Consider the following 16,247-nt stretch of genomic DNA (forward strand, 5'->3'; position numbering starts at 1 on the left):
ATCTTTTTCCCTTCCGTTTCTACTGTAGTTTCTGTAAATAAACAATTCCAAATCATCACATTGGCCTTCCTTACAATTTATAGAGAATCCTATTGGAATAAATTGCATTTGAAATGGATATGATTGAACTCGCAAAATCATCATTTGGTTTCAACTATATACTTACAATTTTCCATTAGCATAAATAAATAAACAAATTGAATAGTTAGAATCTTATATTGCTTTCTTGATGTCTACATGAATTGATCATGTAACTACCTATTTCTTGCTATGTTACATTTCCTTCGAAAGGGGGTACAAAAAAAAATATGTGCTAGTAGCTGAGGGGTTAACTAGAAAATGCCCTCAGAATTCAGTTTCAGGAATTCCAGGTAAACAAGGAATAACTCATAATGTTACACAAAAAATGGCCTTACAAGGGAATTTTCCCACAGAATGTTGTTCCATCCATTCGATCTACCAACTTTCTAACATAAATTTAAAAATAACTCTACAACATATTTGTGAATCACTGTAAACCCTTCACCCTTGCTGTCAACTAACCGGTGTGTATCATCCAATCCAGTTAAATCAATAAGCCTGTGTTTGCAAAAATTACGTTTGGGGAACAAGAAATCATCATGTATCTTTGTAGTGAATGGAGACCTCACCACCTTCAATAGGAGCCTTCAGATTCTTTTGCAACATTAACTAAATAGCTTTCTTGCAGAGATGAATTCACACCTAAATGCTTAATGTTACTGACTGATATTATGGCTGAGAGGGCAAGGATCAGGTGAGCCAGCATAGCTTAGTGTAAAATAACTATTATGCATTTCATTCACCTGATGAGATGACAACAAAAGCATCATCAATGGCCCATTTTCTTGGTTCTGACTTCTGTGGAGGGTTAATTATGGCACACTCTGCATTTGCAGTGCGGTAGCCAATCACAATTTCCTGCCTTTGACGACCTCTAATCATTATATCATAGAAGCAGAGTTCTTCCTGGTCAAATAAATAGAATTCTGCAGGCTTGATACACATCTCGTTCCCCTGCATAGAAACATGTCAAATTCACACAAATTTCTAATTTTCTAGATTTGTATAGTGTGCATTAGTGATAGCATGATCTGTAGCTATTAAAAGATTGACAAGTTAAGCATCAGTATCCCCACTGAGAAAATTAATATATCCCCCTAAGATCTGATTAATCTTGTAGTACAAATAATTATGGATAAGTTCCCCAATTGGGCAACTAAAGAGAGAGAGCTGAGTTGAATAAACATCAATATAATATCAATTTACAAAGAGACACTACCATATTTCTAAAATTTGTAGCAGATGGTATATTCTATTCTTCCTAGGCAAGCCTAATTTCTTAATAGGAGATGTCATAACTTGGGGATGCAGTAGCAACTAGCCACATCAACGTGATAGCTTAGAAGGATTATTCAAAATTATTCAGACTGATATATTACCCACTAGATGTGGGAGTTACAGTTGCCATACACCCACAAATTGCTTCCAATCTTCAAATCATTGGCAACTCACATTTCAAATCCTTGTCATGGGGTGCAACAAATCTCCCGCACTCAAATTTCTGATCAGTCCACATTATGTTGCAGTTTTCCTGAACTAAAAGGGGCTACCATGTTACTTTGTAGTTTGTAGTATTTGTCACAACCCAAAGACAAACTAGCTTTTCATTTGTGTAATACCTTAAAAGGACTAGTCGTAATTGGAACTTCTTGTAATCACTTGTACCACATACGCAATGTGGAATGCAGTGACATCTCTGCAACGCTTTCACATTTTAAATCATTGGCAACATTCCAAATCCTTGGCATAAGGTAGCATGAGAAACATTTTTCATGTGCTTCATATGATATTGCATTGCAAGTGTCAAGGGAGGATTAGTTTTGGAAAGTATTAGAAAACCTGACACTGCCTATATCTGAAAATTTATTTATTGACAGTCTTTTATGGAGAGACAAATTACTATGTCAGCTAATAATGTGTTCTATTCTCAAATTACTCTCCAGGTTGATACTCGAAATATAGCTATACAAGAAGTATACATCTAATATTATGATTAACCAAACTCTCTGCCCTGCTTAAGCATACTGAATACAGGCTTAGGCAACAGCAAGACTGCCAATAAGTACGACAATTGAAAGAATAGGGATTACGATCTCCCATTTTGAATTAGCATGCCAACTAATTATTATATGCACCAGCTCATATGCTATCAAAGACCAACATTTTTACACAAGGACTACTAATGTTCTCATTTCTTAGTCTCTTCTTTCCACTGTAATAGAATCTAACAAATAAATTTGGACTGGGTCATATTGCTCTCTTCCTAATTAGTTCTCATTAGCACTTCTATCCTGTGTGTAATCCCAGGAAAAAAAAAAAAAGTATTTAAGTAAATCTTTTGTGGGGTCAATTTTATAATTTATAATTATAAGAAATTTTTTAGAAAATAAGGTTGAAGCCCTAACTATATATATATATATATATATATATATATATATATATATATATAAAAGCTTATTAAATCAATAGAGAGATATTTTGAGAGAGGAGACTACTCAAAAGACTGAAGTAGAGAAAGATTAACTACACATTTGCGATAAGAGCTTGAGAATCTCTTTCTTGTCAAATCTAAGTTTTATTTAGAATTAAAGTTTTTTTTTTTTTTTTAATTTTATGTGGGTATTTTGGCCAGCAGTGAAATAATTTAATTACTAAAGAGTATTAATGATGCAAGTTTGGATTTATTTTCGGTAAACTAGACACTGTTACTGCAGATTCTTCTATGTTCAGTAACTTAAATCTTTATTTATGCCTTTTGTTGCGTTGAACGAAGATGGAATTTGCAGATTTTTAGACTTCGTGAGACAAGTTTCTGCACAGATTTCTTAACTCTCTCATCCCCTTTTGGTTTGAATTGCTTACCGGACGAGTAGAGACAGCAGCCGCTTGCTGCTCCCAAACCCAAACCCTCTCAAGTTTTTGAAGAAAATCAATACTGTCTCTCACAACAATCAATTGGGAAGCCCACAAAAGTACTAAAACCTCTAATCATCTTTCCCACCCATTCTGGCGGTTCCAAAAAACCTCTTCCACTGAAAGCCCATCTGAACCATCTTCCACAGAGACGAGATCAGTAAAACCACAGAGAAACTGCCTCCCCAACGGTACCGTGATCATCTCTCGCCGGAGCGCAGGACCTCCCCTGCCTCTTCCTTGTGAGTCCCTGGTTCCTCATCGGGCTTCGTATCAGCAGCAGTAGCGCCGCCCATTCCCTCGCCGTAGCTTGGGATCTCCCCTTCCTCGTCCTCTTGTGACCCCGATCCCATCGACCTCGCCGTCAACCCTATCCTCAAAACACCGGCTATCGGAGGATGGGTCACATCCCTCTTCCTCCGATAAGTCACCACCTCGCCGGAAAACCCAGGTTTGGGAGCCCCCGTCGCCCTCGCCACTTCATCGGGGTGGTCTTCCTCTGATTCTGGCACCGTTGCAGTCACCGGCGACCCAGAGTTATCCCACGAACTCCCTCTCGAGCTCTCGCCTTTGACCCACGAAGACTTGGCATCAGAACTAACATATGACCAAGTAGGCTTGACTAAGTACCCTCATTAAGTGAAGGTGCTGTAGCCACGGGTTGGGCTTTAACAAGCCCACCTGTATGTTTTAAAACTTCTGGCCCATCACTTGAAACCATGGGCCATCTGAGCTCCTTAGCATCCATACAGGTCACCTTACGTTTCCCTCCCACAATTCTTTTCGATAAAAGACTTATTACTTATCAAAAAAAAAAAAATTTCTACACCGCTCTTTATTAAAGGAATAGTACCGAATTAATGGAGTTGAGCTCTAACAAGTTAAAAAAAATATATATATATATATATTTTGTGTATCCATAAAAGCCCAGGTGCTTTGATTTAGATAATATAGTCATGTATTTAGTTTTGTCCTAATCTCAAAAGTGAACTAAGGGTGGCAGAAAGTAAAAAAAATATATGTTATGAATATGTGGATTTTTCTTTTGTGAGTTAATAATGAGAAATTATTAGTTTTTGTAATAGTTTCTTTTCTGGCAAGATAGCGTTATAAGTTCTTCTTAAATTATTTGATTATTGAGTAAATGGTACCTGTAAAATTGTTTTAGGTGAAATCTAAGGATTTTTAGAGGGAGTGTTAGGGAAAAATTCCTTTTGGAATAGCTTTTGGAGATAAATAATCTTATCCTAATTGGTTTTATTTTGCATATTTTAACTACTGAAAATTGTTTACAGTTGTTACAATTTTATTTCTATTGTATTACTGATTTTAAGTAAAGAATTATCATAAATATATCTGATTAATGAATATATGATGTATTTTATTTAATTATTTTTAGCTATACTGATTCAAAATAAAGAATAAAGAATTTTCACAAATATATATGAGCATTGAATATAAGATTTATTTTATTTAATTGTTTTATTTAGTTATATTGATTCAAAGTAAAGAATATAGAAATATCACATATATATTTGTATATTGAATATATGATTATATATATATATATATATATATATATATATATATATATGTATTTGAATAAGATATATTTTTGTTAGAATTATGATTTCATATATATGATTATGGACAATCTGACTATGAATTGATTCTGATATCCAGGCCAATGGGAGTTATTCATTGGTACTCTGATACCCAAACCAATGGGGGTTATTCATTGATACTCTGATACCCAGCCAATGGAGGTTATTCATTGGTATTCTGATACCCAAACCAATAGGAGTTATCCATTGGTACTCTGATACCCTGCCAATGAGAGTTATTCATTGGTACTCTCATTGATACCCAATCACGAGGTATAGTGTGACCATAGTCATAAGATTGTTAAGAATATGAATTACGTTTGAATATTTGAACTATTTTGAGTCCTTAAAACTACATATGTGATTTTGGAAATGTTTGAGTATTTGAACTATTTTGAGTCATTTAAACTGCTTATGTATTTTTGGAACCTATTATAAGTTATAACTTTTGATATATGGAAAACTGACTACTTTCTAAACCATCTATGATATATATTTGTAAGATTAAAGTATGTGATCTATTTGCAACTTACTATTTTAAGACTATGAAACTTCTTTAGTTATTTTTGAAAACCCATAGTGTATTATAACTTTTAAAAACTCATATTACATCTTATTACTTTACGAATCTATTGTTTGATGGAACTTATTAGGATTTTAGTTACTTATTGAGTTGTCAACTCACCATTTTTCCTCTCCAGTTTCAAATTGTGAAGAATAACAAATTTTGGGAGTTTTGATGTTGCGTTGTGATTTTGGGATTGGAGGGTCTTCTAATAGTTTTATATTTATTGGCCAATTGACATTATGTACATAGGGTTTGGATTTTGTTCCTATTAAATTATTAGAAATCTATTCATAAAGAAATTGTTGAGGTATTTTGGATTTATTTGTTTTAATCTTTTGAGGATAAATTTTTGTTGTTAAGAAGGTCTTGCATACTTGTAGGTGCTTCCTTTATAAGCATGCGACGGTTGTCATGTACCTACCTATCTTTATAGTTGGGTTTGGGGCGTGACACTGTGTCTCTAGAAAGGCAGAATAGTTTATCAGAATATAAGACACTCGTAAGCTGACGAATTCCTTTCCATTATCAATAACATTATTGTGTTCATCAAACTGGAAAAAAAGTAAAAATAAATAAATGAAGGATATAACATGAAAAGTACCTCTTCCGCGAACAGCTCCTCAAGAACACGATTTATTTGCTTGTCTTCAGCCACCATTGCGAGTGCCATACTGACCAGTTCATTTGATAACACGTAGTCACTGATTCTGGAAACTGAAACCAGGTTTCTAGTCCTAGAATCCAGGATTTCGCTAATAATTATTGATTTGTCTGAAGCTTGTTGCATTTCACGGATCCAAGAGCTGTGACAGAACCCAGAGAGCCGTAAAGTAGTTGACTTTGTATCTTTGTGTGGAAGACGCTTTGACTGCAATCCATTATATAACATGCAGATTTTATCACTGATCAGAAGTCAGAAATCTGAATGTACAATGACAATGTATGGTGGATATAAAAGTTTTGGTTGAGCTATAAACAAAAAGGACAATAACAAACTTAAAACACATGAACACTCCAACAAAATACTGCAATTGTAGCTACCTGTATATCTCGTATAAGAAGAAGAGTGGCAAGAGATCGTGAATCAGCTTGCACAACAGAGTCCTCCAGTGATTCATCTGCAAGAATTAAAATCTGTCCATTTAGAGTTAGTAAGCAATTAAAGAATTAACCAAAGAAATTTCCAGAAGTTCTTGTTCATACTCAAAAAAGGGGAAAAATCTTCTTTGTAAATTAACTACCATGCTAATTTAGATGTTGTGAATAGCTTACATAAGTTAGCATGTATGGATGTGGAATACAAGCCACCGGTTTTAAATTTAGCAGTAGTGTTTTGTAGCAGATCAATATGTCAGAAAGAAGATTGGTTCTATGATGAAGTTTTGGGAAAGATTCTACATACACCGAAATTCCAAGTTCATGCATTTTACAGCTTATGATAATGTCCTGCAAAGTGAGGTGTCTAGTTCTGTTTCTAGAGATATATACTTTCTACATTTTAGATTTGTTTCCATGTTTTTCAACCTAACTGCAGAGAAATTCTGTCCACCTAATTTTGTCAACCATTAATTAAGTCAGTTCTCTATTAGGTCTAGTAAAGCCCTATATTCTTTCAACTTTCAAACGTCATCGAGATTCACCAATTTGCATTAAATATAGTAGAAGCCATCTATAAAAAGCACACATATATTAGAATCCTAGTGTTTTTCCAAATTGAATTGATATACATCAATCTCATAGTAGACCAAGAACTCTCACCGTGAGCCTAACCTGCAAATCATGATCTTGCGCTTTCAAAGCCCAATGTTACACATACACTTCCAATCCAGACTTAACAACAACAAAGCCATAGTCGGTTAGTCCCAAATTATAGAGGTTGGCTATGGATCCTTAAGATTAGTCAAGATCAGCCACATATTATTTTCCTCCATTCTATTCTATCCAAAGTCATAACCTTTGTTACTTCCTTAATTGGCATATCCTTATAACTACTTCTACTAATGTTATTTTTAATCTTTCTCTACCTAAAGTCTTCTAAATTTTTTTTTTTCAAGGTTGTTATGCTAAAACACACACACAGGGAATACAAAAGAATACAAGACTTACAGAATCAAAAGTCTCTAAAGGAAGATTGTCTAAATGCCGTCTAATGACAGCATTCCCCTCACGATGGACAAGTTTTATGTTCTCTAATCTAGATACATCAAGTCCACCATCAGTCAGCTTCTTCTCTCTTTCTTTTTCTGGAACCTCATTAAACATCCACAGTTGCGAACCTGGAGCCAAAAATGCCTCTAGAACCTGAAAAATGGCAAACCACAGATAAATTTGGAGCTCCATTTTGAAAGTTTACGGAGCCAGTTTCCATATTTCTTGATGACTATTTTAATGTTCTTAATTTTTTTCTTTCTTTAATATTTAACAGGTATCTTGTCTCTGTTTTTCTATATTAGTATGAAAACCTCAGATTTCTTATACCGTGTTCACCATGCACAACTTATCTAAAAAAGCTGGGAGGTAATAGTAAAAACGAATTGAATCATGTGACAAAGCGGCACTTTTAAGGTAACATTAAGAATTAAATTATAAACGATAACTTATTTTGTATGTGTAAGCAAGTTACCATAATCATATCATCAATGTCACGGCGCCAGCCGCAAAACAATATCTTCTCGGGATATTTTGGAGGGTCGGCTATTTTTGGAAAAAGACCCTTACGTACCTGCAAAAAGGACAGAGCATAAATGAGATAAGGAAAGACAACTGAAACAATTTTTTTCTACAACAAACCATCAAACACGATGAGCATAAAAACATAATCATTATTTTTCATATAGCTATAGGTGAAAATATAAGAAAGATCACACCCAGTGGTTATGCTGGACAATCACTGATGACATATATTCCATTTAAATCTGGTTATCAATGGCCCACTTTCTGTCAATCTATAAATACACATGTCTACAGGTAAACACAACATGGAAAGATCAACTTGTTGACATTGATTTCTATCCTTATATTATAGTGACACATCACCAATAGAAACTCAAACATAAAATTTATCTACTACAAATAGATTATACTACATGACATGTAAACATTGGACATCTGTGCTTCTGAGCTTTATATCAAATCCAATAGCAGCTCAAACAAAAGGGGTGGCCCTCTTGACACCCAAAAACCTGAACTCCCAATTCATATCCCAGACCTGCCCACTTTAAAACAGAGTGGTAACACTTGGACAGAAAGGCTAATGATTGCTGGATCTTCTCAATTTCCCAAACAAACATCATGAAATTACAAAGCCAAATGTAAGAATTTAGTCAGACATAAAGTTCTGTAACTTCCTAAGCTGTGACTATCAATTTGAAAAAAATACACATGCACGTAGTTTGATGCTACAAGGATTTAGAAAAGAAAACAAGAAGGAAAAATAACCTCTGGAAGGTGATCTGGAGCATAAGTGTCATCATCTTCAGCTATAACAAGGACTTCATCCCCTTCTTTCAACTCATAACCATCATCTGGATTTATGTCTATCTTTCCGCCTTCAGCTGCCACCTTAATTCCACAGGGAATTGCATCAGGAAATGAAATAAGAACATCTTTAAAACGCAGACCATCCAACTCAGGCCACCTTTTGATATAAAATTCAGCATTCTCAAATCCCAATATATCCTCCCATATCTGCCAAAAGAAGGGGATTTGAATAGATTAAAAAATGTAGTTTAAATTTAGGATTAAAGTAAGGGAACCTAAAATTGTAGAAGAGAGACTGTATAATTCATAGGCTTTATGACATACAATAAGACAAATGTGATATTTATATAATTAGAAACAGAATAGGAAAATATTAGTACTTATGTCCAGAAGATAGCCATGTTTTCTGTGTGCTTTTCTTTCTGAAGAATTTTTAACCAAAATCGGTTGATGTACTCATCAATCTAATAATAAGTATTGTTAACTGAGTCTCATTAATTAGTCTCACCACTGTCCTATTAGACATCTCATGATAACTGGCTCTACTTGACTTTGCCAATGAATCGTCTCCTTTCTCTCATTAAGGACGTATTGAACTTCTATTGTATTTATCGATAAAGTATACAAGCACTACAGCTCAATTATTTACAATTTTGATTACAACCGCTACATGCCTATTTAATTTGCAATTCATCTTAAGAATTTTTTTCATTTTTAAAAGTCATTTAACATTTTAATTTAATTAACTGAGAACAGAAAATTAAAATAACCTGACCATCTCAACTTAAGACAGTAATTTAATTGAGATTTTTCTAAAAATCCACCAAGTTGATACTGATCTTTTCTCATTTGCTTGTCATCTTTATTTACAAACGATTTGTTTGAAGACTTAATGTTATTACCTTGCATAAACTTCACCACTAACTATTTATTATTGTTGGTCATAAATAAGATATACTGTAATTCAACTTTAAATGAAACACATGAATAATAAAATTGATTTAAACAAAAAACATGTGTGTCAAACAGATCTACAAGCTAGTTTAGAATACAGTATGATGCTACACTGACAGAATAGCAGACAAGTATTTACATGTTCAACCCCTACAACTACAAGAGACCCACAAAGTGCACAGATTCTGCACAAAATAACAAACCAGAATAATTGGCCGAAGAATGACATGAAAAAATTACTCAAAATTAATTTTGAATCACCACCACAGTCGAGTTATTTAACAGAGAGAACTGAGAAAACATTCTGAAGTACACAAAGCAGAATGCCGGATTATAGGTAACTAAGGAAAGGCAGAGGCCCTCATTTTGATATCATAAACACTAACCCTAATTAAGGTTTTTTTTCCCCCCATTTGAGTCTGGCTCTAAGGACCTAGAGTGCAACTACTGTTAGGATTAGTGCCCTTAAATTCTATTGTATGATGCTATGTATGATATTATGTATGACATTATGTAGGACATGATGTATGACTTAATATTGTGATTGATAAAGTTGTTTTATTATTATCTAAAATAATGGTAACATGAATATGGGACATTATCATATAGTCCATGAGATGCATTATATGTGATTTATGTGAAAAGTCACAGAAGATGTAAATCACAAGTTCTTTGTAAACTCAGAATTTATAGTTCGTAGTCGGTGATGAAATTGGGCATTTCATCTGCGAAGACTATAACGTGTCAACTAAGATGATTTGTCTTAATCATGGAAGTGGAGACTTCTAGTTGATATGTTAATATGTTTTAAGAGTTAAAATATATTGAACAGGACCGCTGTGAGATTTATTATTCTCCTAATGACTGTCAAATGAATAATAAATCTCACGACTTCTATTTGCATGAACTCTTAATCCTGAGAGAATAATGGACTTGATCATGAAGTGTAGGTTACTTTAATATATCAGGAGTGAGACTTGAAGTGACGGTCAAAACCTCAGTATGTTGGGCAGCCACATTTAGTGTTGATGGAACACATATTCTCAATATGGAATTCATAGTCTCTTGATGGAGATATAAAATATTCCCTTGAGGTAAGTTTAATGGTTTTAGTTATTCAGAGAATTAAGCCTAACCACTTTAGTAAGAAATTACTAAAGTATATATTTATGAAATTGGATTTCATAAATATATAATGAATAACTTTAAAGAATTTTTCCTTCAACTACACCCCCCCCCCCCCACTAACACACACACACACGCCCCAAACAAAGAGAAGTTAGAAAGGCGGGGGGGAGGGGGGTGGTGGTTGGCAAAGTCACCGACTTCAAATAAACTTTAAATTTGTGATAGAAATGTAACTATTGCATAGTAAGTAACCTGTGCAAGGCCGGGTTGCAGGGCACATTTTATCATCAAGCGCCCAATTACATCATGAGCAACTACTGTTTCAATAAGATCCCCTCCAACAAGCTTCACCAGGGGCTCGTTATCAATGTCACTCATCTCCACAACAACGTGACCCCTTAAACCCTCTTTCACTCCAGTGAGACTGAGCACAACCCTCAAAGCACGTGCATCACTCTGCTAACAAATATATGAACAAATAAGTTATTTAGTTTCAAAGAAACAACATAAATCATTGAGAAGCATAAGGCCATTGAGAATTGGAAGTAACCTGATCAGCATTTTCATGTGACGCTAATACAATGATAGCACGGGCCTTTGAAACTGAGACCTGTGAGTATGGAGGGGGAAAAATCTGAATAAAAGATGTATAGTTTTAAAAGACAATGAGAGACAGTAAAAGAGCAAGCAACTACTGTGATCAGGAAAAAAGAAGAGGGGGGGGGGGGGGGGGGAAGGAATCTTAGATACCAAAAAGTACCTTCTTTAAGTCAGCCAGTATAAGAGGACTGCCACTTCGGCATATAACAGATGTCCCCATGAAGTCAAATTCTAGCTTTCCTATGTCTATCTCCATTTCCTCCTTGTCTCGTTCTGCAAGTACAACAATAACTCCACCACCAATGCTCTTGTTTGCTATTGCAAGCTGCTTCAAGAGTGAACCCTATAGCCAACATATCATAAATTAACTTTGAATTGTTTTCTCTTGATAAATTTGACACTTTGACCTCAAGATTTGTGCAGTTGACCCATTTCATAAAAACCAAATATGTTCAGGCTTAGAGAAGCCAGCAACAGAAAGGGTCAAGGGCATATGAGGTTCACTTTGCACTTTCAACAGGCATAGAGATATACCATTCAATAACTTAAGAACCAAAATGCTAAAAATGTTATAAAGGGGTGCTAGCAACAAATCTAACTTCACATGCACCCTGTATATGCTGAAACCAAATTTTGGACAGAAACCTTGCACTTAAAAGGAAACACTCAGTTATTCATATCAACTCATTTTCCTTTTCTAATGGATCTCAAGGACCATAATTAGACATGAAATTCCAGTAACAGTTAAGTTCAAGCTTTCTACAACTTCTTATTTGCTGAAAGATGAAACTTTTGGTAATATATAACTTAAAATTAGTGGCATCTCAAAAGTTCCATAACAACTTCCCAAAGCTAAACCAGTATTTACCAATCACCCCAACACTACAATCTTAACAATATCCAGAAGTTAAAGGAAAATCTAGATATCACTCAAAGATTGCCAATGAAAATTAGACACTTGAGGTGAATCAAGCTCAAATGCACTCAAGAAGATTACCAATTTGTCACTCCAACCAAGAATAAGTATGTGGTCCCTTTCAATGACTTCACTCTTTCCTTTCCGCAGTGAATCCATCTTCTCTGAGATAGCATCAGAAATAAGCCCAAGCATCATTGCAAATATCAGCATGCCTCCTGAACTTATGGAGACAGAAACAATCCTTGGCCCAGTGCCAACCCTGTCTGCATGATTTCCTGAGTCAGCTACGAAAGTCCAGGCAAGCCAAAGAGCTTCAGTAAAGCTACTCTCACTTACTGCATACAATGCCAATCCACCAAATCCTATAAGGAATATAGTTGCAAAGAAAAGTGCAAGCAGCTTTGCATAAGGATATATAGAGAAACACACATCCACCATGTATGCAACTCTCTTCTTCAAGGGAACCTCCTCTTTGTTAATCTTTGTACTCTTCGAAAGTCTTTTGATTGGAGGAAGACGGTCCAGATATTTGTAAAACATGAATGGCATAAAGATTGTGAACACCACAGTATACAAGGCAACGGTTCTAATATTAGCATTACCAAAATGAGGAGTTGAACCATTAAAAATATGGTTATCAACACAAAGACAACAAAGGTTACTTTTCTCTTCCTGCAAGCAAACAAAACCAAATTAAAATTTTGCATAAAAATTAACCCACAAAAGTCAAAAGGAATGTCCAACAATTGTCGAAAATATAAACCTGAAATTTTGCAACTCTGTTTTGTAGATAAGCTGCATAAGGTACAGATAATATACAAGTGAAACTGAGCTGCAAAAGAAATTAGAAACAAAATTATAAAAACCCCAAAAAAAATTTTGAGAAGCAAGTCATCAACTGCTGTCTCTGAGAAGCTCAAACAAAGAATACAAAAAATAATTTGACACTTCTACATCATTGGCTATCTTTTGAAAATAGAAATGGCAAATTTCAGACTTAACAATATGTACTGATATAAGCAGACACCATGTTAGCTAGATTTCCCATAGAACCATGATGGAAACCCCTTTGGCGTAGCATTAATGATCTAATTCTCCAACAATGGCAACCCAAACTTCACCCACCAGCTCTAGAGAACGCCAATAAGTAACTGATATAAATGGAAATATAAGCAGTTAAGCACAGGGGAAGAAATCAAACTTGCTTATGGTTCATTGAGTTACTTCTTCACCTTATGTAGTACTTGGGAGGGGCTCCTCAATCCTTTATTGAGTTACACCAGAAAAGAGACTGGTGTAGTATATTTTTTTTATTTTAAAGGAGGTTATTCATTTTTGTCTAATGCAAAACAATAGGGTGAAGCCAATGTTATTTCCCCAAAACTCGGGGTATGTCAATATAATTTTCAAAAAGCAAAACAGGGAAAAAAAAAAAAAGAGTTTTTTTCTTTTAAAACCATGATTAAGGTGATTTTCTTGGTTAACCAAATTGACAAATTCCTTGACATTCAATCTGTATTTTTACTTCTCATTTCCTCTACCTTTCCAAAAACCAAAATTGTTTTTATAGTTTTCAGTTTGGCAAAAATTTCTGCCCATAAAACTTGGCCAAAATTGGACCACATATATTCCCATAAAACCTATTTAAAAATTTGGTCTTTTCAAATGCACATTCCCTCCAAAAATAAGGCTATAAAATTTGCTATTTTCAAACACACGCACACACACATATATTTGGTTTTAACTTGAGCCACAAACTAGACATAAAATAAACCCACTTCAAAATTTGGCTTATATCAAAACTAAACATAAAAACCAACCTCATTGACTGACAAATAGAGGTTTTTTTTTGTCCCAATAACCAAAAAAAAAAAAACCTCAAAATTTTCCCTATTTTTTCATTCACTTTCTCAACAACAAAACTGACATAAAGCCATTAGGGAAAAAAAAGGCTAAAATGCAAAACTCTCCCTCTAAATTTCAACATAATTCATTTCACTCCTTTAACTTTGCTTTCATTCATTCCAATCTTCTAAATTTCAAGTTTATTCAATTATGGCTCTCTATCAACATCCGTTGAAATTTTTAAAAAAAAAAATTAGGGAAAATATTTTTCAATTATTAATTGGATTTTTTTTAATTAAAAATTTTAAAGAAAAAAATTAAACATTTGGACAACTAACCGCAATATTTAACAAAAATTGATGGAGAGATCTTAATTGAATAAACTTGAAACTTAAAAGGATTGAAATGAATTCTGGTGAAACATAGAAGACTAGTTTTGCATTTTAGCGAAAAATAAAAAGAAAGTATGTGCCATAGAATGACCCATAAATAAAACCAGTTCAAATTCTACTTATACAAAAACTGAGCTAGTTTCCTCAACATACAAACCAAATTAACTAACTAAATGATTAAATTGAGCTTTTTCTCAATAGCCCAAACATAGATAAAGCCAATTTTTAACTAAATATAAGGCTCTTTTTTTTCCCAGTAACATTCAAAGCTCAATTTTCTCTATCTCTCTCTCTCTCTCTCTGTCTCTATTGACTTTTCATTCACTTTAACAGCAACTAACCAGACACAAGCCCTACTTTTTCTTTTCCTCTTTTTTCGTTCACTTTCTCACCAACTGTTCAGTGTTCAGATATAAAGCCAATTTCCAACTACCTAACTAACTAACTGACAAACTAAGTACAGTTTCTTTTCTTTTTACCTTCAAAGCAACAAGAAAATTTCCCTTACTTTCTCAGCAACCAAACAAAGCTAAAGCCGATTTAAGAACAAAGAATAAGAAGAAACTAACCAAATATAGAATGAGCGAGTGATTAAATCCCCGAGTCCTCCTCCCACCTAGTTGACTCACCAAACTCGCCTGACTCCCCGAACTCACCAAAAACTTGCCAGTTTCAGAATCCGAATCCCTACTACTATTCTCAGGCGACGCTGCAGATTTCACATCACCATCAACAGTCGGACAGTCAGGATTGGCACTGCGAGGCTTGACGTGGTGGACGCGAGTTCTATTAGGATAGGCGCCGAGAAAGGACGGGTAAACATAAGAGGCGGAGGTTGGGAGAGTTTTGATGCGTCGTACGGTGGAGAAGAGTGGATTGGTTTCGGCACCACCGGGGCCGGCGGCGGAAGCGGCGGCGGCGGCGGTGGTGGTGCGTAGTTCGGTTAAAGTTTTGGATTTTGTGAGAAGTGGTGGTCTCTGTGAAGAAGAAGAAGAAGAAGAAGGTTTTGTGTTTTGGTTTGGAGGGAGTGAGTCTTCTTCTTCTTCGTTGGATTTGGACATTGTGAAAAAGAGGAGAAAAAGATTTTGGTGATTGAGAGAGATCGAGAAAAGTAGAAGAGAAGAGATTTGTAGTAGAGTGGGTTGCTTGTTGTGTTTGTGTGTCTTTTTATTGTACTGGAGCAGGTTCACTTGGAGATGTAAGATTCTTTAGAGAAAGAGACAGAGCAGAGTGACTTTTTTTTGTCTGAAAGAAAGTTTATTTATTTTATTTATATATTTTTCTTTAAATAGAAACTTTTTATTCAAGATTTTAGGCTCTAGAATGCATATATATTTGAGTTAGGTTTTCACCTAGTTCACACTGGGAAATTGGATAATGATTTAATGACTCATAATGCATTGTTATCCTAGCATTTATGTAAGTTTGAACTTAGTTAAAGCAAGGAGTAATTAAATTTTTTTATGGTGTCGGATGATATTTGTGGTTGAAATCCTAAAATATCATCCGACACTAATCAAGATATTAATTAATTTTTGACGCAGATAACGATTGATCTTCAAATCTCTTATTTAACTATCAATTGAGTTAACTGGAATCTACTTAATAATTTTGGTTAGTGTAAACTCAATAATACAAAATAAATAAATATATTTTATAATTGGTTATACCTCAATTTCAAGATTTATATCATAAAATTTGGGAATTCAATTTTTTTTCATTTAAACTCTCTAATTCCCTTCAATGGAATTAAAACAATTCAA

The 16,247-nt window shown here is 34.4% G+C and overlaps 1 protein-coding gene across 3 annotated transcripts; it reads right to left on the minus strand.

Moving 5' to 3' along the window:
- Positions 1-187: 187 nt before the first annotated feature.
- LOC142618901 (ion channel DMI1-like) lies at positions 188-15,676 on the minus strand. Of its 3 annotated transcripts, none has more exons than XM_075791969.1 (12): positions 15,054-15,676; positions 13,011-13,079; positions 12,326-12,919; positions 11,489-11,671; positions 11,279-11,338; positions 10,981-11,184; positions 8,605-8,853; positions 7,790-7,888; positions 7,273-7,467; positions 6,208-6,284; positions 5,768-6,068; positions 188-1,035 (listed from the first exon to the last, which is right to left on the minus strand). In XM_075791969.1, exons 1-12 carry the CDS (start codon positions 15,543-15,545, stop codon positions 817-819), a joined length of 2,742 nt encoding a protein of 913 aa, XP_075648084.1. In that variant the 5' UTR covers positions 15,546-15,676; the 3' UTR covers positions 188-816. The 3 variants fall into 3 exon arrangements, with proteins under 3 accessions (XP_075648084.1, XP_075648079.1, XP_075648092.1); XM_075791964.1 differs by having other exon boundaries at positions 5,768-6,034; positions 6,208-6,300; positions 10,981-11,187; positions 11,279-11,362; positions 15,054-15,675; XM_075791977.1 differs by having other exon boundaries at positions 5,768-6,034; positions 6,208-6,300; positions 15,054-15,672.
- Between the last annotated feature and the right edge of the window lie 571 nt (positions 15,677-16,247).

This window comes from Castanea sativa, chromosome 1, assembly GCF_040712315.1.
Source record: "Castanea sativa cultivar Marrone di Chiusa Pesio chromosome 1, ASM4071231v1".
NCBI lineage: Eukaryota > Viridiplantae > Streptophyta > Magnoliopsida > Fagales > Fagaceae > Castanea > Castanea sativa.

Coding starts and splice junctions, on each gene's coding strand:
- LOC142618901 (XM_075791964.1), bottom strand. CDS start 15,545: ATGTCCAAATCCAACGAAGAAGAAGAAGACTCACTCCCTCCAAACCAA. Junction 13,080..15,053: donor ACTCGCTCATTCTATATTTG/GTTAGTTTCTTC, acceptor TTTCTTTTGCAG/CTCAGTTTCACTTGTATATT. Junction 7,468..7,789: donor ACATTGATGATATGATTATG/GTAACTTGCTTA, acceptor GCCATTTTTCAG/GTTCTAGAGGCATTTTTGGC.